General features: G+C 31.6%; 1 protein-coding gene across 1 annotated transcript; it reads left to right on the top strand.

Moving 5' to 3' along the window:
- The first annotated feature begins 5,650 nt into the window (after positions 1–5,650).
- LOC145334520 (carboxylic ester hydrolase-like) lies at positions 5,651–25,069 on the top strand. The gene is made up of 26 exons (XM_080179978.1): positions 5,651–5,750; positions 7,123–7,215; positions 8,567–8,629; positions 8,855–8,885; positions 9,013–9,068; positions 9,546–9,581; positions 10,052–10,124; positions 10,805–10,871; positions 11,249–11,305; positions 11,893–11,984; positions 12,607–12,644; positions 12,845–12,914; positions 13,322–13,377; positions 13,692–13,764; positions 14,271–14,346; positions 14,516–14,589; positions 14,985–15,077; positions 20,053–20,105; positions 20,584–20,663; positions 21,035–21,068; positions 21,285–21,320; positions 21,660–21,736; positions 22,718–22,801; positions 23,140–23,248; positions 23,603–23,694; positions 24,219–25,069. The coding sequence occupies exons 1-26, from the start codon at positions 5,697–5,699 to the stop codon at positions 24,310–24,312; spliced, it is 1,761 nt and encodes a 586-aa protein (XP_080036104.1). The 5' UTR covers positions 5,651–5,696; the 3' UTR covers positions 24,313–25,069.
- Positions 25,070–25,599: the final 530 nt, after the last annotated feature.

The following is a 25,599-nucleotide window of genomic DNA, read 5'->3' as shown; positions in this document are numbered from 1 at the left end:
GCGTCGTTTAAGACCCTATTGTCATTAATGGGTTAAATTCTATTTAAGTGTTGAGATATGATTGTAATATTAATAAATTATTATATTAAAATTTTAAGTTTGATATAATTAACTGTTGACAATCTGAGAAATATGCATGGAAGCTGGGAAATTTCATAGTAAGAAATAGATAAAAAAAAACAATGATGACTACAATGATAAGTAGCAAAGTCCAAAAATATCATAAATTGAAAAATGGACAAAGTGAGTTAGAGAGCAGATCTAAAGTTGTCATAAAAAGAAAGTTAAAATATTTGTGCATTTTGTAGCTTGACAAACGGTCTGACGGACATTTGGAAATAAATTGTATTTTTGAAATCATAAGTTCTTAGTTTAAATATAATGAAAGGAAATCTATTATGTGGCAATAACTTAAATTGCATTGAACGGCCCAAACTCTGCTTCTAAGAGCTTGAGGGCAAAAAATGTGTGCATGTTCCTTGTTTGATAAAGAATATCCATATCCAACTATAAGGTAGTCAACGTCATATTTAAAGATTTCTGTAGACGATTGGAACCTGAAATTGACTTGGAAGCCTATATTTTATATTTGGATGTACTACTATAGAATATTTTAGTATTTTGATAACATAAAATGATATGTGTAAGTAAAAAATATTTTTTCTCTTTACCTGGATGACCCTGCTAGGTTTTCTGGCATCATGTGTCCACCAGGATGTAGATATTAAAAAATCAACTCTCAGTTTTTGTAATCACCATATTAAAAAAGTAAATTGACCTATCTTTCACCCACAGAAATTGGACAGACAAAATCGGAGGGGGGATTTCAACGCTACCTCCAATCAGTTACAGCGGGAGAGCAAACAAAATACAATGTCTTTCAAGTTAGTTTTCTTAAATATAAAAATACACATAAATATAAGTCATTAATGATAATTATTTTTCTTTCTTTTCTCTCTCTAATAACAATGTTGCCAGAACGGATTCCAACACCAAGCCGACAGTTTCAATATTTAATTGAGCTTGCAATAAAAGAATAAGTATAGATAGATAATCCAGACAAATACCTGGCTCAGGTTTTAGACCCCTTTTCTCTACAAGTAAATTGTTTTCTGTTCTTTTGTAAGAACTTGGCTGCATTAATATTTCAAAGACCCAGTATAAAATTGGGGAAACCTGTCTGCATTTTTGTAAAGTTATGAAATTGTAAAAATCAATATCCGGATCATGGAAAGAAAACAAAGTCATTCCTTAATTAGGACAGAAGTCACCTTCCTAGGAAGGACATAAGTAGCTTCCCTTATGTGAGAATTTGTTAGATGAAGGGCATAACTTGTCTCCCTTAACAAAGATTTTGCAAGATGAAGGACATAAGTAGCCTCCCTTCACCACACAAAACCTAGCTTTTTGGTCCTTCACATAGCAAAATCTTGCATAAAATAGTTTATCTGTCCTTCACATAGCAAATTCTTGCAAAACATAGCATTTATGTCCTTCACATAGCAAATTCTTGCAAAACATAGCAAATTCTTTCAAAACATAGCAAATTCTTGCAAAACATAGCATTTGTGTCCTTCACATAGCAAATTCTTGCAAAACATAGCAAATTCTTGCAAAACATAGCAAATTCTTGCAAAACATAGCATTTATGTCCTTCACATAGCAAATTCTTGCAAAACATAGCAAATTCTTGCAAAACATAGCAAATTCTTGCAAAACATAGCATTTATGTCCTTCACATAGCAAATTCTTGCAAAACATAGCAAATTCTTGCAAAACATAGCATTTATGTCCTTCACATAGCAAATTCTTGCAAAACATAGCAAATTCTTGCAAAACATAGCAAATTCTTGCAAAACATAGCAAATTCTTGGAAAACTTAGCATTTCTGTCCTTAACATAGCATTTTGGTCCTTCACATAGCAAAATCTCACAAAACATAGGTTTTTCTGACCTTTTTCTACCAGGAGATCAGAACTAAATCAGAACACACATAACAAGAGTTTTTACATAATACATTAAGATTATCAATTATGCATTTAACTCTGCATAAATTATGATAATTCATTATTATTACCCCTCCCCCCCCCCCTATTTAAAATTTACCCCTGCATAAATTATGATAATTTATGCTGAGTTAAATGTACTGTTTGAACTTCTATCTAACAGGATATAAGAACTTAATCAGATCACACATAACAAGAGTGTTTACATAGTACATTCAGATTAACAATTATTCAATTGGCCCCTTTGCAGTCCATCATATGACTTGGGAAGGAGGTTGAGGAGCATTTTATGCAGCCTAAATTCCACTATGCTATGCCTCTTTTCCTAAAAGGCGTCATAGCTGGCCTCTTTTGTGTCCATCATATGACATGGGAGGTGGTGCCATGTAGGAAAAGTGGCATTGCATTCTTGGGAATTTAGACTGCATAAAATGCTCCTCAACCTCCTTCCCATAACATATGATGGACTGAAAAGGGGCCAGCTATGACGCCTTTTAGGCCCTAGAATGCAATGCCACTTTTCCTACATGGCACCATAGCTGGCCTCTTTTGTTATGTGTGTTCTGATTAAGTTCTCATATCCTGTTAGATAGAAGTCCAAACAGTACATTTAACTCAGCATAAATTATCATAATTTATGCAGGGGTAAATTTTAAATAGGGGGGGGGGGAGGGGTAATAATAATGAATTATCATAATTTATGCAGAGTTAAATGCATAATTGATAATCTTAATGTATTATGTAAAAACTCTTGTTATGTGTGTTCTGATTTAGTTCTGATCTCCTGGTAGAAAAAGGTCAGAAAAACCTATGTTTTGTGAGATTTTGCTATGTGAAGGACCAAAATGCTATGTTAAGGACAGAAATGCTAAGTTTTCCAAGAATTTGCTATGTTTTGCAAGAATTTGCTATGTGAAGGACAGAAATGCTATGTTTTGCAAGAATTTGCTATGTTTTGCAAGAATTTGCTATGTGAAGGACATAAATGCTATGTTTTGCAAGAATTTGCTATGTTTTGCAAGAATTTGCTATGTTTTGCAAGAATTTGCTATGTAAAGGACATAAATGCTATGTTTTGCAAGAATTTGCTATTTTTTGCAAGAATTTGCTATGTGAAGGACATAAATGCTATGTTTTGCAAGAATTTGCTATGTTTTGCAAGAATTTGCTATGTGAAGGACATAAATGCTATGTTTTGCAAGAATTTGCTATGTTTTGCAAGAATTTGCTATGTGAAGGACATAAATGCTATGTTTTGCAAGAATTTGCTATGTTTTGCAAGAATTTGCTATGTGAATGACAGAAATGCTATGTTTTGTGAGGTTTTGCTATGTGAAGGACAGAAAAGCTAAGTTTTGCAACTTGAAGGACATAAGCAGCCTTCCTAATGTAAGAATTTGTCAGACAAAGGACATAAGTCACCTCCCTTAAGTTAGATTTTGTTAGATGAAGGACATAAGTAGCCTTCCTTAGACCAATTTCCAGTGACTTCTGTCCTAATTAGGAATGACTTTGTTTTCTTTCCATGATCCCAATATCCAAATACTATCATCAGACAGCATTTGAAAGTGTTGTTATATGATATTAGACAGAAATTGAATTTTTATTCCCAAATCTAAAGTGATAAGACAATGGCGAATAGATTAATGGAATTCTTTAATAATGAAACACTAAATACTACTCCTATAGATTTCAATTAGTGGTTGAAACATTAGGGCACTCAACTTAATGAACCAAGTTGAACTTAAATAGGATATGAGAAAATCACGTCCAAACTTTTTGTCTCTTATTGAAAGACGGACAGACATTTGGAATTAAACAGTAGCTTTGCTACTAACAAGGATGATAACATCATTAAAATCCCAATGGACAAATGAGAAAAGATAAAAACAGCTGAAATATTTGTAGAGTAGCATTGTTTTGTCATATTGGATATAGTACAGACAGTAATGAGGGGGTACTGGATTGTTTATTGAATTAGTATCCAATGTTTTAATACCTCTTTTGGTTGCCTTTATTGGTCTGTTGATTCAAAACTACTATTGTCTAAACTTTTTAACTAATACTTTCTTATCTACATAAGGGGCATTTTGCTTATAATCATTCAGGATATCCACTAATGCAATGTATTGTTCATTGTCTTAATCCTTGAGTTCGCTTCTTTGTCAAAAAATAATTTACCAGACATATATTTATATAACCTCCAAAAATATTGAAGCTATACATCATTGTTGCGCTATTTATGGAAATATTTGGTCTTGTTTCATAAAAATCTGTTGTGAAAGCAGTTTTATTCAGGGATCTACAGGGATAAGTTATTGGCCGATAAATTGATGTATATCTTCAATGGTAAACACAAAATTACCCCTTCTGTAATTAAGAAAACATTATTATAAAACTTTGGGGACTTTTGTAATTAACAGCCCAATATCCTCCTCCTCTCTGAATTTTATTGAGACATTGGATTATGATATTTGTGTGTTTAACCATTACATTGATCAATCTGTATATTTTAACAAGGATTTTAACAAGGTCACTGGATTTTGATTGGTTAGTTCTAAACTAGAAGTGCCTAAACTTTTTAAGCAATAATTTTAACCTTTAGAGGTATTTTTTTTTATCATTAGTGGAGATTAGATTATATTGTAAATAATTTTTTAGTCCATTGTCTCATCCCTTAAGATCTTTATCATTTATTATTTTTTTAAAGACAAAGCTTTAATGAAAAAAAAGTTTATTTGTTTGAAATATTTTTAACATCACATATTTAAATGTAAATAGACTATTCAGTCATACCAAGCCAATAACTTTGGTTGATTATATTCTTGTATAATTTCTATCTTTTTTAATCAAGCAGACCATGTATAAATAGAACAAGGATGACATCATACTTATGTAGTAAACTTCTGTAAAAAGAAAGATATATCAGAACTAAGAGACGAATGTACAAAGTACAAAGTAAATGCTCTTTAATTTCAATCATCAGGTATAGTTCTTTCGTGACAACGCCTCTAAAGGGGCGTTTCGTCATATTTTCACAGTAGCTTTTGATAGGTTAATTTAGGTTCGGTACTTGCCCCGCTGGGTTAGCAATTGACCCCGCAGTTATAGCCCCCCGCAAGGGCTAGAAATAAGATAAAAGCTACTGTGAAAATGCGACAAAACATCCTTTAAGAGGCGTTGTCACGAAAGGGGCTATACCCCAACCGTCTATCTTAAATGTCAGCTGAGAAAAATATTTCTAAAAGAAAGACAGACAAACGGACATACATAAATGTGGAATTATACAGCAGTTTCACTTTAAAAACAAGGATGACAACATCCATATGAAGCGAAGCACTCAAAGGACAAACATACAAAATGATTTATAGAGAAGATATCATGTGGATAAATGTGCAAGGATTCTTAGAAATCACAAAACCTTTCTGAAATATTATAAAAAATATTAATGAAATATATTTTGACGTCCATCTTTATTTGCAGCCGAGAAAATCTCATTTCCCCCATAGCGTTACGGACGGACTGACGGGCATACATGAATATGGAATTATAGAGCAGTTTTGCTTTAAACCTCTTAAAAAAACTGGAAGGATTTAACGCATCTTAAACATTAAAAAAACTGTTCAAAAATAAGCTTAGTTGATTTTCAAACAATATACTAGAAAGAGCTTTTTTTATGGATTTTTAAAAATGTTATTATTTTTTATAATTGCGTTGTTGCGATTTAATGATATTTTTGGAAAGGTATTTGTTTGGTTAATCTATCTATTTACCTTTCTATCTATCTCTTTATTTATCTCTCTAACTATTTAATTGCCTTTTAATATGTATCTATCTAGTTGCGAAGCTACTCTATAATTCATTTATCTATTTATCTAACTATCTATCTATAAACCTATTCACAATCTGTCAATATATATACCTATCTACTATCTATCTATCTATAAACCTATTCACAATCTGTCTATATGTAAACCTATCTATCATTCTATCTATAAATCTACCCACCATCTATATATTTATATATCTTTAAACTTATCTACTATCTATCATTCTTTCAATAAATCTATCTACTATTTATCTATCTATAAACCTATCTACTATCTATCTATCTATAATCTATCTAATATCTATCTATCTATTTATCTATAAACCTATCTACTATCTATCTATCTATAAACCTATTCACAATCTGTCTATTTATAAACCTATCAACTATCTATCTATCTAACAACCTATCTAATATCTATCATTCTATCTTTAAATCTACCCAATACCTATTTATTTATCTATCTTTAAACCTATCTACTATCTATCATTCTTTCTATAAATCTATCTAGTATCTACTATCTATCATTCTTTCTATAAATCTATCTACTATCTATCTATCTATAAACCTAACTACTATCTATCATTCTATCTATAAATCTAACTACTACCTATTTATCTATCTATAAACCTATCTACTATCTATCATTCTATCTATAAATCTACCCAATATCTATATATTTATCTATCTTTAAACCTATCTACTATCTATCATTCTTCTATAAATCTATCTACTATCTATCTATCTATAAACCTATCTACTATCTATAATTCTATCTATAAATCTAACTACTACCTATCATTCTATCTATAAATCTACCCACTATCTATATATTTATCTATCTTTAAACCTATCTACTATCTATTATTCTTTCTATAAATCTATCTACTATCTATCTATCTATAAACCTATCTATCTATCTATTAACCTATCTACTATCTATCATTCTGTCTATAAATCCAACCACTATCTATATATTTATCTATCTTTAAACCTATCTACTATCTATTATTCTTTCTATAAATCTATCTACTATCTATCTATCTATAAACCTATTCACAATCTGTCTATCTATAAACCTATCTAATATCTATCTATCTATTAACCTATCTAATATATATCATTCTATCTATAAATCTACCCACTATCTATATATTTATCTATCTTTAAACCTATCTACTATCTATCATTCTTTCTATAAATCTATCTACTATCTATCTATCTATAAACCTATCTACTATCTATCATTCTTTCAATTAATATATATATATATATATCTGCGATTAGATAATAGAGACAGTTCGAGTTGAGACCGATATCGGAGCTATTATTGGCAGAAAGAAGTTAGATGACAATGGCTTTGAGTATATCAGCTTTATGGTAACAATATTAGAGTAAAACACTAGAGGGAGAAAGGGTTTAGTAACTGAATCTCCCCATCGCACTGTCCTTGTGTCCTTGTGCCGTTGGGTCATTGAGTTTCAACCAATGGTGTGGTGTGTATTAACACAGCCAAGTAGCAGAAAACAATGTGGTAGCAGACGAATAAGGTCATTGAAAAAGGAAGGAAGGTAGTTATCTGTATACATCTATACTATAGATCTGTTGTAACAATATAAACTGCGAACCAAAAAAATAGGCAAATCTGAATTTGTAGCATAGCAGCTTTAATATTCATTTAGGATGATTTTACTGTAAATATAAAATATAGATGCAGCTTTTGGTTACAAGTTTCCACCGTTAATTTTTCATTAATCAGCACCAATGAAGCACAAGATCTCAAAAACAGCATTTGCTTAAAAACTGGTGAACCAAAAAGATATGCAAATCCAAACAAATCAATGGGAAAAATGATTTTTTTGCACTTTTTTCTTGTTTTAAAGATTGATTCTGATAAATTGAGAATTTTTTAAGGGATTTATGCATTAATTTTTATGAAATATAGTATAAGGTAGAAATTAATGATTTTTAAAATAAGAAATATTAGGAAAAAAATAAATTTGACCCCTATCACTTTAGAGGTCAGCTGCTGGCCTCCAGTTTAATGGATGTAGCCTAATACATGTTAAAGATAAAAATTAACCTGAAAAGTATACAAAAATGCTTTTTATTGTGTATTAAAAACAAAAAAACATTTTAAAATAATATGATTATAAACTTTAGGTACCAGTATAATTTATCGTCCATTGTCTCTTCCCTCCCTGGCCCTTAGTAAATACCAGAATAGTCTGCAGTTCGTTATTACCTTCCTCCCTAGTCATCATAAACTTTGGATACCGGTTTAATGTCAGTCCAATGTCCCCTTCCACGATGAAAAAGAAACAGTATAATGTACATAAAGGGTAGTTACACGAAGTGCATTTAAATTAGAATTTAGTGAACTGCATATTTTTCTCTGTTCATTAGTTTAAACTACATCTATATGACATATATTTGAAAGAATTTAAATTTTCTACCAGGTAGTTCCATACTATAAAGACTTGAAAATCATGTTTTTAAGATATTTGCAACTTATATGGCTGTCCTGTTTTCACAAAAATAGCATGGAAACTATTTTTGTGGTGCCTAATTGATTGTTATTTATTGTAATACAAAATTATATACGTTAAATAGTATTCTTGTAAATTATGCTTTCAATCAAACTTTTTAAATGCACTTCATGCAACTATCCCTTTAAGCATTAATGTCTGTTTGTCATACTTTATGAATATTGTCATCCTTATTCATTTAGGGTGTGCCCTATGCAGAGCCCCCTGTGGGAAACCTTAGATTCAAACCTCCGAAGCCTGTAAAGGTAAAATAAATGTATAAAGAAAGTAGGATGTCTTGCTGTTTGTTCTCCTAAACTGTGAAAGTTCCCATAGGTCCTGGAAAAGTTTATATACATTTTTGGAAGAGAGTAACACCAAGCTCCCAAGAAAACTCAGATTTTCAAGGAAAGTACTATATTATCCGTTCTATTAAAGTCATGAATTATAAAAGACAACTATACCCCTTCATTATTTCATATTTGTTTTAGGGATACACAGAGTTTGAAGCTTTTAAACCAGGTAATAGATATTTAATAATGGATATATCTATATATCTATATATCTATCTATCTATCTATCTATCTATCTATCTATCTATCTATCTATCTATCTATCTATCTATCTATCTATCTATCTATCTATCTAGGAGAGCAATGTTGCCAGGCAGCCATAGTAAAATCAGAAACCCCCGTGTTTACAGGAATACAAATATTTTGATTATAATCTTAGTAGCGAAGCTACCTTGTAAATATAATTTGAAGGTTGAGACATTTTAACGTCAGTATGTCCAACAGCCAAAGGTAACTTATGGCATCAGTGTATAGCAGACGATGAACTATTCAGTTGCATAATCCTTGTAAGTTATCTTAATTGTTTTTATTTAAACTGTATCTTTAATGTTTAGGTTAAAATTTAATACATTTTTAGAATATGATCTATATATTCAGCCGCGATGGACTTATCCTCAAATTTAAACCCGTTTGGATGCTTTGATTTGAAATAAAGATTGCCATATTTGGGCAATGCATTGAATTCATAATGAGTTTTGAAATTGTAAATGCTTGATTTTCCCTCAGAATTACTGGTTTATTTTTCTGTAATCATTCTTTTATGAAATTAGACATAATAAAAAAAAAACTAGTTTTTGTTGCAGAAAAATATTTGTATTTGTGATAAGGATCTGAAGATTGTTTGTTTTTATACATTCATACCAAGGAAATCAGAATTTATTATTTTTAAAATTTAAAAAAATTTATAGATTCTGAGATAATAAGCAAAGGTATTTCTATATTCAAGGCATTTTGTTCATTTGGCAATTCCTATTAAAGTAAGGAAATATAATTTAATTGTATTTTTAAACTTAAATTTAAAAAAAAAATGGTAGGGTCATTTTTGAGAGGATGGTGGTACCCTAACCTCAAATAATTAAAAACCTTTCCAGGACCTATGAGAATCTAAACTGTAAAGGAGAGCAATATCGGATCAGTGGTAAGTGAGATCCTTCGGTACATACACACATTCAAACAGACAAACACAGTGAGATCCTGTTACTTTAATAAGAATATATTTGGCAAAACAGAAAATTTATTTTTATTGATATAATTGACTCATTTTAATGAATTTAACCCTAAAAAGGTTATTCCTATTATGATAAATTAAAAATAAATTCTTCATTAAAATTTTAGAACATAGATCTGTCTAATCCCAAGCCTGTAATGTTATTTTTACATGGAGGAGCTTTTGAATACGGCGGTGGAGGCAGCAATTTAAACTATTTATTATCATTATATAGAGATAGAAAGATAAATATTGCTTAATATTGACATACTTACATTTTAAGACTTGATTATTGAGATGCTTAGCTTTTTACATTGTGCTTAACCATTTTATAATAGATGGACATTATGTATAAAAATATGGTTAAAAATAATGATTTTAAACCTGTTATGAGCTTATGTCCATATATGATAGATTGATAAACAGATAACCGGTTTAAATCAGGTAGGAGCCTATGTCTCCACTCCGAAAATCATAAAGATGGAAGCATAGACATACGTATATATGGAGAGATGATGATAAAATAGCCTAAAACCGGTTGGGATCCTATGTTCTTAATTTGCTGATAGGGGAAATATAAACTTAGAGATAGCTGGATAGCTAGATAATAGATAACTTAGCTTAAAACCTGTTGTTAGGAGACTATATCTCTTTTATTAAACTCTAATAAAATAATATATTGTATTAGAAGGATAGACATACATAAAATTAGACTTATAGATCGATAGACAAATGGGAAATAGTTTAAAACCTGTTAGAAGCCTATGTCCCTACCCTCCTAATCAAAGAAGATTTATTACAAGGATAATTGAACAGATAGATTGATGGATAGAGAGATTGCAACATAGATAGATAGTGAAAAATAGTTTTAAACCCATCAGGAGCATATGTCCCAACCCCGCTAATCAAGGAAGATGTTGTTGGCGTTTCTATCAACTATAGACTAGGAAAAAATTTACTCATTTTTGTTCATCTAGGATATTTATGTATAATACAATAAAAAATAAAATAATGTTTATCACCGATGATGATAAACAAATCTACCTCTTCTTTAGGGGATATTGGTAGTTTGTAGCATCTTGGGTTTAAAAATTGGTTTTAATCTTATAATTGTACATTCTATATCCGCGGAAAGCTGTTTGTAAGACGAGGCGGGGCGAGTATAGCTTTAAAACCGATTAATTTCCATTGGATAGCAACTGGGGCTATCAAAACTAGTTTTAATCTAATAACCTTTATATCAATCCCCAGAAAGCTGTTTATAATACGATGCTATAATTAACTATTAAGAATTGATTAAAATGAGTAAATTTATTATGAAAAGGTGCTCTTGGATTTATAACCTTTGGCAATGATCTTGCTCCTGGTAACTTAGCTCTTAGGTGAGGCTATCTATAATACAAAGTAGAATGATGTCTGTCCGTCCGTCCGTCCGTCCGTCTGAAGCTTAAGATCTCGGTATCCACTGAACCGATCGGATTCTACTCTTCAGGGAATATACCAACTGGTCCTGTGGTGGTTTTAGGCTATTTTCTTGGGGGGTGGGACACCCCCAACCCCCCAAAAAACAAAAAATCCCCCCCAATTTTTTTTGTAGGAGATATCCCTGGTCCTTTTTTTTGCAGAAGATTTCCTCGGTCCTGTTTTTTTTGCAGAAGATTTCCTTGGTCCTTTTTTTTTACTAATTTCACCTTAACTTTTTTTATCAGCCCCTAGAGGCTAGAGGCGAAGCCGCTAGTTTTTATATTTTTATATAATGGATATATTATTACTTGGATGTTGCACTATATTTTCATGTGTTATACCGCCCGCTCTGGCTAAAATAAAGATATCTCCCATCAACCCCCTGAGCCCAATCCCCTTCTCTCATAATGGATGAATGAAAGGGCCAACAAATGAGGACCAATGTAGCCACCTAATTTTATGACAAACTGTCCATATATCCACGTATTCTATATTCATTATCTAGAGATCAGATAGAAGCCCTGAAATGGGTGAAACGTCACATCCATAATTTTGGCGGAGATCCAAACAAGATCACTCTCTTTGGACAGAGCGCAGGTATCCAAGGATCTAAAGGGATAAGACAATGGCCGATAAAATTATATACATCCCCAATGACAATACACTAATTAACTCCTTCTGTAGATTACAAAATATTGTTTAAAACGTTCGGACACTCATCTTAATGAACCAGCAAATCAAAATACATTAAAGTCCTCAAAGTTGGTAGGCCAATAAATAAGAAAATGTTATTATAAAACTTAAGGAACTAGTGTAACAAATAGCCCAATGTTCGCTCCTAATTGCTTTCATGATGTATTTCTCTTCTTGAGAAAATACATTTTGAAACTCTATAGTTTTTCATTTCTTATATCCTAAGCATCCAAATTGACACCATGGAAACTGTCTCAATTTTGTATAACTTTTGCGGAACATTTTCCAGTTACGTCATATTTTTCTTTCCCGAAAAAGGGAAGGGGGAAAGAAAAAAAAGGGAAGGGGGGAAGAAAAAAGAGATGGGAGAAAAGGGGGTTTTCCCCATCTCTTTTGAAGAGATTTTCTTCCCCCCTTCCCTTTTTCGGGAAAGAAAAATATGACGTAACTGGAACATGTTCCGCAAAAGTTATACAAAGTTGGGACAGTTTCCATGGTGTCATCCAAATTAATCTATTTCTTTTAGGTGGTGTTAGCACAAATGCCTTGGTGATGTCCCCAAAGGTAAAATATAACTTTCAAAAAGATTGCTTCAAAATGTTTTTTTTCTTCAAAAAATCACAACATTGTATGAAAGAAATTTTTTTTAATGGCTGGAAATAATTTGATTTATAAATAATGTATTTTTGCAGTCTTTTGGCTTTTTACAAACTCCATAAAATATAAATTACATGACTATTATCTAATTTCAAAGTTTGATCTAGACCCGAGGTATGATATCTAATGCTATAATGATGAGTGGAACAATGATGATGCTTAGGACTACATTTAAAGGTAAACATGCATTTTGTTTAAAGAAATAAATCAAAAAATGAGAGTTTATTATAGTTTACCAAATTTAAACCTTAAAGCTATTAGAACCTTATTCTAGGAAAGTGGAGAGTTTGTGTTACATTTTAGTTTGGGGGATTTTGTATTCCTTCGAATCCTTTAAATTTGGATTTTAGTAGGCTCCTTTGCCCACAAGGATGAATGGATCCATAAAAAATGCATAATAATGGTGAGAAAGCGAAAAATGACTTTGACTCATTTATAGTCAGAAATTCGTTATCAAACATTATTTTTAGCCCTCTAGCTTTAATAGGAGTTGAGATAATAGAGGGGGGCGTTTAAGATCAGGAAAGGGGCCCGACTGTTAAGGGTTAAACTAAATTCATAATCAAAATTATCCTTTTTTAAAGGTAGCCAACCCCAAAGGTTTGCCAGATTACTTGCCAAGGGCTTGGGATGCTCAGAGGTATCAATTATTCTTTTTAATTAGTTGCTAGCTGATTACCAATAACATCTTGGAGCTCTGTATTTGACAGAGCAGATTGGGGATAGAAAAATAGCCTTAAACCATTCTAAGACTGAAAACTGAAGATAGAACAGCCTAAAGCCATAACAAGATCTATGTTTAGCTTACCTAATATGGAGAATTCAATAATAAGATCTAATGCTTCAGACAAAAAATCCTTACAACTTTACATAACAGGATACACTTACATTAAATTTATAACAAAAACTACAGGATTTCAAAGTTAAGATAGTGCTATGTAAATATAATTTTAGGAAAGATTTGATGCTGCTATGCTTGAGTGTATACAGAAGTTTCCTTTCAAGGATATCTTAAATCTAACAAGGAAAGTCTTTATATTAAAATAGTTATTTTTTATCACATTATATTATATATTTCTATTTCAATTGTTGTAAAAGTTGTCTATAATACAATAGAATATATTATTTTTCAGTATGGCTCAGAACCAGTTATAATCCAGCGGTTTTGAAGCCAGACTGGAATTCACATTGAAGAACCTTTTGATATAGTTTGCTACAAAAGAATAAAATATACATACATCTATCTGCCTGTAGATAAAGATATCAATAAGTTCTCCATTTTAGGAAACATCCTATAGATTCCGGGATAGATTTAGAATATTCTAAATTCAAGTCATGGGATGATTTTAAGCCATTTTTCAGCCCTTCCCTGATTCAAACATAGATCTTCTAGATGCCAGAGGCGCAGTAAATTATAAAGGACATCTATTCTTGATTGATGCAGTTTAGGTTAGCAAGATCTTATGGTACCGACAGACACACCCGTAGACATAAATCCTGTTACTTATTATATAAGGATATGCAATTTTAGGACCTCATTTACATTTACTACGGAGGGTTCTAACTTTCCAAGAGGAGCTTGGATACCTTCTGATGACAGCTACTCCAGGAATAAACACATAAAATAACTTTTATAGTCAGTAGATAAAGCATAGGGTAGAACTATAAGATTGAAATATTAATAACCTATAATTAGAGGTTGGGGAGGTTTAATTATATTAAATCTTAAAAAGACAAATGCTTTTTATTTGAGTAAATTTTGTTAAATGTGTTTACAGTGATCCAGTGTTGCCTCTTGAAACTGTGCTTGCCATGAAGAATGGTTACTTTGCAAAAATTCCAATTATGACAGGTGTTCTACATTGATTGAATATTTCCAATTTAAAACTACAATCCTCTGTGATTATCATTAGGAAACCAATTATGAGGATTATTGATTGGTTATTTCTTGCATTGTATTGCAAACAGAGTTTTGCAGATATGAAATGTACAATTATAAGATTAAAACGAGTTTGTTTAACCCTGAGATGCCGAAGGCACAGGCTAAAAAACTGATTTTAATCTTAGAATTGTACAGTTTTATATTTGTAGAAAACTGGATATAATATGTTGCTAGACATAATTTTTCAATATGGCTGATAACTAGTTCCAATCCACCAGATATTGATCGGTTTTGAAGCGATACTGGAAAATAATTTCAATAGGGACAATTGTATAAGATTTGTAACATGGACAACACAATTTCAGGAACAGTTCTGTTTGATGGTGGGGTTCTTATATTCAAAAACAATTTTGAAGAATTCTTTGATGATTTTGGCACCTCTGCTATTCCATTCTCAGGTTGTTGATATTAATAATCTAATTATATTTTTTTATGATGAAATAAATCTACTACATCTAAGTAAAAATGCATTTGGATGATCATTGACAACCGCAGGAATGGCCGTTTTCGTTTTGTAAAACCAATAAACAAATCCTTTTGAGAAGATTTGTGAATACATTAGTAGACATTTGCATATTGACATAAACCTTGTAGACTCAGAATTTATACACGTTTTAAAAGTACAAAGACAAATAACCACTATAATACTTCTTAAAAGTTTAATCAATATCAGATTCTGTTTTGAACATTTTAGTAAATACCAGGGATAAGGGATGGGAAACCTGACCGAAAATTAGGTCTCAGCCTCCTTTTTAAAGTGATGGGGCAACTTTTCTTTTTTGCCTATAAAATCAACTCATTTTCGCCAGTTCATTATTGGCTGTAGGCTAATATCCAATAGCCTGAAACTTGCTTTTAGCATTAACCAATTAATTAATGGGAGACCAGTTACGTGCACGCCGTCCATCCTGCACCGTGCATCAATGATCCTAGGAGCTACACCAGAAGAGTCCTACTGTGCTGGAAAGGTCCTAGGGTAGATGCCAGACTGAATTCTGGTCACTTCCCCCAGTTCAGGGGGTTTGGGTGGGGCTAACAATCCCTCCCTAGAAAAAAACCTGCTTATGTTCAACCCGCACAAAGTAATGACCAATTTAACTTTGGGCTCGGGAACGAAGTAGAGGTTGGAAACAACAATATGATGTTTGGCTGGGAAACCGCTAACGGACCAGTCAGGCGGATGATTCTGAATTCCCGCAGACCAGCAAAAATTTGCACCTGGAATGTTCGGACAATGTTTCAGTCAGGCCAGACAGAAAACATTTGCCGAGAAATGCTAAAAGCCAAGGTTGACATCCTGGCTATCACCGAATCAAGGTGGATAAACAATGGAGAGTTTAAACATCATTCTGGCTTGAAAATACTATACTCAGGTCATATGAATGAGGATCTAGGCCATAATCAAGGGGTGGCTCTTATGCTGACCAAGCAAGCAGAGCAGGCCATGATCAGTTGGCAACCCCATGGTCCTAGAATTATGGAGGCTTATTTCAAATCCTCAGTTAAAAACATCAAACTGAGAATTATAGTAGCATATGCTCCTACAGAACAAGCAAATACAGAGGTCAAAAACGAATTTTATGACCAGCTTGACTCTGTATTTAAAAATGGTCATAAAGAAAAGGATCTGACCATGCTCCTAGGAGATTTCAATGCTCAAGTGGGGAGTAATAATGAGAATTTAGAAGAAGTTATGGGCAGATATGGCCTAGGCTTAAGTAATGGCAAGGAAAATGACAATGGTGATAGACTTGTAAGTTTTTGTACTGAAAACAAACTTGTCATTGGTGGAACCATCTTTAAACACAAAAAGATTCATACTGCCACCTGGAGATCACCAGATCAAAGAACCTTTAACCAGATAGACCACATATGTATATCTAGACGCTTTAAAGGTTCTCTCCTTGATGTCAGGGTTGAAAGAGGACCTGATGTTAATTCAGACCATTATCTTCTATCTTCTAAAGTTCGGCTTAGATTTAAAAAGCAGGACACAAAGCCTAACCCCAGGAAGAAATATAATTTAACAACCCTCCAAAACTCTGAAAAGTTGCAAGAGTTTAAGCTCACTCTAAAGAATAGATTTGAGTTGCTGACTTTTCAAGAGGAAGATGGAGTGGAAGATATTTGGCAAGGTATCAAAAAAGTTTATAATGATACCAGCCAAGAAAAATTAGGTTTCAAAAAGGCTAACCAAAAGCCGTGGATCACTCAAAGATCCATTGATCTCATGGATCAAAGAAGAGAGGTAAGACAAAAGACACTCTCTAGAAACTCTCCAGAAGATAAAGACCTGTATAAGAGGCTCAGCAGGGAAATCCAAAAAAGTGTCAGAATTGACAAAAAAGAACACTTGGAAAACCTTGCCTTGCAAGCAGAAAATGCTGCTAATCAAAATAGAATGAAAGATGTCTATGAGATTACTAAGAGCATTGCAGGCAAAGTACACAAATCAGGATCACACATCAGGGATAAGGATGGTTCACTCCTTAAAACTGATGAGGATATTCTAAATAGATGGGCAGAACATTTCACTGAACTGCTGAATCTTCCAGTTCCAGAGGAAGAAACTGAGATTCCACCCTCAGATGCACTTGACATTGACTGTCGAGCGCCAAATCTATTGGAAATCAAAGAGGCCATTAAAAGTTTGAAAAATAACAAGGCCGCAGGACCTGATAACATCCCAGCTGAGGTCATGAAAGCAGACCTAGACACATCTGCTGAGGCATTCCTACCTTTGATCACTAAGATATGGAATGATGAGTTATGCCCAGAGGACTGGAAAAATGGACATATCTCAATACTGGCCAAAAAAGGAGACTTGACCCAATGTGGAAACTACAGAGGGATAATGCTTCTTTCAGTACCTGGCCGTATCCTTAGTAAGATTCTTCTTAATAGAATAAAGAAGAAGGTTAATGAAAAGCTAAGACCTAATCAGGCTGGATTTAGACCAAACCGTTCCACTATTGATCAGATAACCTCTCTAAGAATCATCATAGAGCAATCCAAGGAATGGAACTCTGAGCTTTTTGTAAACTTTATTGACTACAAAAAAGCATTTGATTCTTTAGACAGGAAATCACTCTGGAAAATCTGCCGACACTATGGCATTCCAGAAAAGATAATCAATATCATTAAAGCTATCTATCATAAAGGAGGTGGAAATGTTATGTATAAAGGTAAACTATCAACCTTTTTTGAGATTGTAACAGGTGTCAGACAAGGATGCCTTCTCTCTCCCTTCCTTTTCCTCCTTGCCATTGACTGGATCATGAAGAACTGTGAAAGCAATGATGGCATTCGCTGGCAGTTATTTGGCAATCCCAAATATTTGGGAGATCTGGACTTTGCTGATGATATTGCTTTGTTAACAAGCAATAGAAGTCAAATGCAAAGAAGGACTAACATGATAGCTGAAACTTCCAAGAAAGTTGGACTTGAAATAAATGTTCCAAAAACTAAAATACTCAGATTAAATGCAAACTCCCAAGAACCAATAACTATTGGAAACCAAATTCTTGAGGATGTTAACTGCTTTGAGTATCTTGGAAGTAAAATTGATGAAGCTGGAGGCACTTTGACAGATGTTAAAGCTAGAATTAACAAATCTAGAACAGCCTTTGCCAGCTTGAATAAAATTTGGAATTCCAACAACATCTCCATAAAGACCAAGTTAAGACTTTTCAAGTCAAATGTTCTGTCTGTTTTGCTGTATGGGGCCGAAACTTGGTTCCTAAACACAGCAGTGGTCTCCAAGCTTCAGACATATGTCAACAAATGTCTTAGGAGAATCCACAAGATCTTTTGGCCAAACAAGATCACAAATGCTGAGCTTTTAGAGCGCAGTGATATGTCAGACATCAAACTGACAATAAAACAGAGAAAATGGAGATGGTTGGGGCACACTCTAAGGAAAGGGCATGATGATTTAACCTATCAAGCCTTGACTTGGGACCCCTTCACAGGAAAAAGGAAACCAGGTAGACCAAAAACAACCTGGAGGAGGGAATTCCTTGAAGAACTGAGTAAAAAGAATTTTTCATCTTTCAGTGAAGCCTCTACTGAGGCCCAATTCAAAGATAAATGGAGAACCATTGTGCGTGGCCTATGCTCTGGAAAGAAGAGATAAATGGCGATGATGATGAATTAATTAATAACCAATGCTTCCCCCAGTTCCTAATTGGCTAAATTAATTCAAGCAAACATAAATTTCTGCTATTAGAATGAAAACAATGGAAATTTTCTGCTATCAGAATGACTACAATATATATGATGTTCAATCACATCAACTTATTATTAAATCTACACATTAATAAATGTCCATATAGCAAAACATAAACAGAGAGATCGTTTTTTGAAGACTGCGTAGGATTCAACATTTTATACTTCAGAACAATGTGAAAAACTCATGTCTTTAGACAATTTAAAAGTTATATTTCATTTGGAATTGATAACCCACCTAAATGATTACAAATACAAAACTAGTTCAATATGTAAATAAAAAGTGTACTGTGTTTTGTTAAAAAATATTTTCATTAATTTTGGTAAAAATTATTGCACACTTAATTAAACTTTTCTGTTAATTTTTAACGTAAAATTATTTTTTTTTAATTCTTAATTTATATGTATGCTATGGAACAATTAGTTGATAGAATGTTACCCATGTACTTATTCAATTCTACTTAATTTATTTATTAAAGCTGGGGGGCTAAAGCGGTGTTTATTTCTATATACAAATTTTGGGGTGAAGTAGATCCCCCCTTAAAATGTTTGAAAATAAATCAGATTTAACCATCTCAAAAAAAAACTTTTTTTTAAATGGGGGGGGGGGGTGGCGAAGTAATGACCATCTTAACGGGATTCTACTTAAACCCACTAACATATTGGTTCTTTGAAAAGTTTTTATTATATTTTATGCTAGGTGGAATCAACTACCTGAATTCTATTCTATACTTTTTTTCTTTGCATTCATATAATAGCTATTTCATCATTGTTCATAGTTTTCAAATCTAACTACTGCGTCATCCCGAAACTAGTTTTTTAGGCCTAGTTGGAAAATAGGCCTGGAATAATATTTTCTTACGTTTCCCATCCCTTATCCCTGAGTAAATACATCTTTTTAAAGAAATGTGTGTAAATGTTTTGAAAACCTCAAATAAGTGCACTTAATAATCACTTTTTTTAACCTTCTTGTATTACTTTTAACAGCAAGCAAGTCACGATTCTTCATACTTGGTTGACTAAGTTCTTTATTCTTAGAGCATAAACAAGCAAATAATATTGAGGGATTTATATTAGCAAGTTTTTACTTGATGGACTAAAAAGTATATCAATAATTAATATACATTTTTTTTTATTGCATGTTAGATTCTCAAGAAGGCACCCGTGATGACCTGATAGACTCAAAAGTGGCTCTGAGGAATGTTCATTAAGATTAAACAATGAAATTAAATCAATTCAAGTCTATTGAAGGCATACTACTATAGGGGTTTCAGCAGCTATATAAATAGAATTTTTCAAGGAAATTTTTAATCTTGAGTTAGATTTTGCTTTGAAAATTAGTGTAAAAGTAAAGATTGATGACCCAGACGAGACAACTACCAGGTTCCAATAATGTAGACCTTTTTGTAGGCAAGCAAATTGTTTTGGCTTTTTTTGTAGCGACTTGGATGTGTTAATATTTATGATGCTATTGGCTGATATTCTAAGACTCAATTGATAGTCAGCAAAGGGTCCCCACCCATGAACATACAGTTATCTAACCCCTACCCCTTCTATTCTTTTACTTTTATCTTTCAAAGTCCTTCAGACAACAAATCCAATAATTGCCTATACTAAAGACTAAAATACACAATTTTTTTGTTCTTCAATTATTCAATGAACAATAAAATTGATAGGTTTTACAATGGTGGTATATATAATATGCTTGAAGCTCTTAATGAAACCATTGATCTCATCACTGATGTCTATTTTCTTAGGTATTCTTTATTGGATCTTGGAAAGAAAACAAAGTATAAGGTTTCGTTGTATTTTAACAGTAGCATTCCTCATAATTATGGCCACTGGGAGGGGCTGTAACCCTGTGTGACCAACTCCTAACCCAGCAGGACAATCATCAACATTTACCTAACCTATCAAAAGATACTGTGAAAATACATGAAACCTGCTACTTCAATTGCTTTTTATGATCCCTTTTTATTTGTTTTTTTTTAAATTTAGTTCAGTGTTTTATAATTGTGTAATTGAGAATAATTAACATATTAAAATGGTACTAAATGGTAATAGAAAAGTATGTGTTCGATTTTTGAAATAAAGTTGGATTGTTAGTTGAAGTTATGTTTTGTTTTAGCCCTGATCAGAAGATTGCTGAATATGCCTCTCAGGAATTCATATTCTGAAAATATAAATCAATTTCAAAAATCTATCTGAAATTTTATTAATTAATTTATCAAGCAAATCTATTTTAATACTTTTTTCTCAAAGTAATTTATATTCAAAGAAAAATATTTGCTGACCTTTATAACTTTGCTACATCAAACTTAAATTGAAATGCAACTACTGTTCAAATGTTAAAATCTTTTAAATGTGAATAATTGAAGTATGTTCCTGTTTACAACTATCTTTACTCATACAAGGTAATTACTTTTCTTTTATTACAATGAATGAAATACTTCTCAATGATAATAAACAAAAACATTCCTCCTGTAGTTTAAAATTATCTATTAAACAGTTATATATGGCTAGTTTTAAACTGGCAAATCAAGTTCTAATAAAAGTAACAAAAAACTTAAGCTAGCTAATGAGGAATTGTGAGTCTAAACTCTTGTTACCATACTAATTTGTACTTTCCCCCCTTTCCCTGGAAAAATTTAAAGGGAAAACCAAGGCACTTTAATAACTCTAATGCTCTAGAATAAATGTATATTTTCTTATCTTTTTTATTCTTGTGTTTCTTGACTGTTGTGATAATGCAGGGTCTGGCATCATTCCTGCCAATGTACATGCTCAATTCTGGAGAAGAATATGGTCCTGAAGCTATTCAAGCTTTTAGGTAATGCATTTATGAATTTGTCATTGTATAGATTTATTGAAAATATCCAATAACCTAAATATTCATGGATCTCTTCTGTTATTAACTTGGTCTATCTTTGATATCAGTATTACACTATTTGTCTATCATCTGTCAAGTTATTAATCTTTTTTATTAATCTTTATATAAATTAGTTGATTAATACAGTGTGTTTTTTTATGAGAACTTTTTGAAAGCAATTTACCCCACTTATATTTATCAGAATTTAATGATTAACGGCTTATTTTCTTCATTTTTTATAACCATTTTTAGAACATCAAAAAATATTTCAGTTTTTATTTAAAAAGTACAGTAAAATCAAAAGTTCAAAACTTAGGTGTCAACATCTAAAACAGGTTTTAGCGCATTTTTCTTAAACTCAAATCTTCTACCCTTTGCAAGAAAAAAATTGGATTTTTAGTAGTCCACTTTAGGGGGCCAGTACTTCCTCCGTGGTTGAGATATGGCCTTCAAACTTTAATATGTTCTAGTACATGTTCCCAAAAGTATCTGTTTCAATTTTTAACTCTGTATCTCAACTAGTGTTTTGCAGCCATTCTTGCAAAGGGTAGAAGATTTGAGCATGAGAAAAATGCGCAAAAACCATTTTTGGATGTTGACTTTGAATTTTTTATTTTACTATACTTTTTAAATAAAAACTGAATTATTTTTTGATGTTCTATAAATAGTTATAAAAAACGAAGAAAATAAGCCATTAATCATTAAGTTCTGATAACTTTAAGTTGGGTAAAATTGCTTTTAAAAAAGTTCTCATAAAAAAAAACACACTGTAGATGTATTTATAAGTTATTCTATTTATATATCTAATTATCAGCCTACCTATTCATCCACGAATCAATCTTCCTAACCTCCAGTCAATTCAGTCTTTATATAATTAATTTTATGATAAAGTATCTCTGAAGGTATCTATCAATCTATCTTCCAATGTTTTAATGAATCTAGACATGTATCACCAGTGCATGGAGATGAGCAGGGGAGATTATTTGATCTTATGATTTCCTCTAATGAACAAGATCATGAAATGAGGTAAAAGTTATCACATTATAATAAAGACAGTTTTTCATGGATAGTAAAATTATAATAGGATTATTTATATTTTTATTTACTCTGGGGAGTAAAAGTCCTGGGCCAATAAAACAGGTATTAATTTTATGATTTTTATTTGCTTCTTTGGACTTAAATTCTGCAAAATATGAAACAATACATGATCTTTTAGTTTGTCTCAGAACTAGTTTTAATATAGCAGGATTGAATCAAACTTGTATCCATACTGGAAATCTCAGTACAACAATTTAATTGTGAAATTATGCTATTCATTTTGAACAAAAAACATCATAATTTACATTTTGTTTTCTTTCATTTAGCAAAGTAATGGTAAAATATTTTACAAATTTTGTGAAGTATTGGAATCCAAGTCCAGAAGGTCAGGAGTCATTCAACATGACCAAGTGGGAAGAATATTCAACTGAAAAGGTAACTATGATGGAACAGTCCTAATAATTCAAAAATCTAAAAGCAACGTGCTTATGGATAGAAGAAGGGCTTGGCAGCTGTCCATTAGTTACAACTATGCCAAAATTTTTACCTGTTAAGATTTTTTAAAATTAGAGATCGCCATATTGAGTCAGGTTTAAACCTAAATCAAATTATTAAATTGTAAAATGTAAAATTCCCTGAGTCTTACAGCCGGCTGCCCATCTGTAAAAGGAAGTAAGAAAATATGTCTAAATGAAAAGATTATACTTCAAATAGCTTAATTATGGACATAAAGACAAGCAAACACCTATCAGACCTCATAATGATTTTATAATTAAATGTTTCTGGTAGAAATATCTTGTAATTGACAAGCAGTGTGAGATGAAGAAAGGAATAGCTGAGCAGAGAATGAGGTTCATGCAACGTATGGTCTGGGACAGAAGGTAGGCTAACCAAGGGATCTTATGGGATAAAACAATGAACTATAAATTAATGTATATTCCCACTAATGTAAATCAAAAATTACCCCATGTAAAGTAGTTTATTGATTAATAAGTTTTGAATCAACTATTTTAAACAATACAATCAAAATTCCATAAAATTAACCAAAACTTTTGAGCCAATGAATAAGATAAAGTGTCTATTTTTGCCTGGAAATAATTTAATAACTATACTGCTAGGCAAAACTTGAAGCACATGAACCTGGATACCAGGTGGTGGAGGGAAAACCTTTAAACCTTGGGGACCAAATCATATATTAATTCTATTATGATATACTTGATATGAAAAAATGTTTAGGAGCATTTTGAACATCTTCCACAATGACCACAGAAATTACATGTACATTTGCAGACCTATATCTAACTAAATTGCATTTTTGTGCCAGTTACTTTACCCCAGCTAATTACAGGCAGTTATAAGTAAAACTGATATTATAATAACTTAAGCTAACATTTTGATAATTTAGGGAAAACAAAGCTGAGCGGAATATTGAGATGAGAAATTATATGAAGCAAGTTCAAGAAAAGATGATCATCAAGGACAATTATGTCCATAAGTAAAAATAGCATAGCACTTTATAATATCCATACTCAAGATATTATTTCTAACAACTTGGAGCTTCTTTAACCATTAATTCTCTTTTCCAATTTATTAGTGGGTGCCCAAGTCAGAATTTTCTCATATTTAATAATGCATAATTATCTTCCATTAAAAATCCATGTAAGCCGAATTTATTTCAAGGATAAATTTTAATTAATAAACACCCAGGGATCTAAAAGGATAAGACAATGACTGATAAATTTATTTACATCCCCAATAATAATATACAAAATTAACCCCTCTGTAGATTAAATTTTGTCAAGAATAAAAAAACTTTGGGGACTAGAATAATCATGGGACCCTTCTTATTATCACCCAATCAATTAACTGTTGAATTCTATTGTGTGATTATCCAGCTGAATAGTGTCTTTTGGCAAATTCTTTTCCTTCCCACAAACAAGAAATATATACATAGAATTGAAAGCCTTAATCCTACAACAAAGTCTTATTTAAAATTTTATTTGATTAATTTTTATGAATATTATTCCATATTATGTGTCTTTGTGAATGTAAACAAATTCAAGCCAAATTCCATAAAGATTTTCATATTCCTAATTTAGGTTTTATAACAATTTAACTGTGAAAAATATTTAAACCTAATAGTACATTATATAAAAAAATTGGCACGTTTTTTCATTTTGCAATTGAAACTGTATATTGTAATTTTATAATTTGTTTTCTAAAAACTGTTTGCTTACGTTTTTATCATTTCAAAATAACAATTGTATGAAATTAACATTTTGATTTAATTTTTAGATTTTTCAATGATTTTTTCTATTAAGAAACTTCTTATTTAGATTTTAATCCATTCATATTGGTTAAAATGTTAATCAGTAATGCTTTTGATTATTATTTATTCATTTTTATTATTCTTGCTTATTAACTTTTTTTTCATTTTATATTCTTTTCCAAATTGTCAATAAATTGCATAATATTATATATTTTTAAATTTTACACTTGCCGGCCACTTTTCAATTTGATCACTTTATAAACAATAAACAAAATAAGAATGAGTTTATCCATAGTAAAATAATTTATTTTTTTAATTAATAAGATAATTCATAAAAAAGTGTATGGTTGACAAAGTGTGGTTATGTTATTCCTGCCATTGTATTATTAGATGCGCATTTCAATTTACATGTTAGAGTTAATTTAGATGTGGAGTAATAATAATAAACTAACACTTAAAGAGAAGCTATGCATCAAAAACTGAAGAGATAATATTTGCACCAGATAAGAATTATAAA

This window comes from Acartia tonsa, chromosome 12, assembly GCF_053477335.1.
Source record: "Acartia tonsa isolate MP-2025a chromosome 12, ASM5347733v1, whole genome shotgun sequence".
Classification (NCBI taxonomy): domain Eukaryota; kingdom Metazoa; phylum Arthropoda; class Copepoda; order Calanoida; family Acartiidae; genus Acartia; species Acartia tonsa.
This window is presented reverse-complemented; position numbering and strand designations above follow the sequence as displayed.

Excerpts from the sequence above, each read along its gene's own strand:
- LOC145334520 (XM_080179978.1), top strand. The coding sequence starts at position 5,697 with ATGTTATTATTTTTTATAATTGCGTTGTTGCGATTTAATGATATTTTT. Across the intron at positions 14,347-14,515 it reads TCTGATGACAGCTACTCCAG|TGATCCAGTGTTGCCTCTTG; the intron begins GAATAAACACAT and ends ATGTGTTTACAG. Across the intron at positions 15,078-20,052 it reads CTCTGCTATTCCATTCTCAG|ATTCTCAAGAAGGCACCCGT; the intron begins GTTGTTGATATT and ends ATTGCATGTTAG.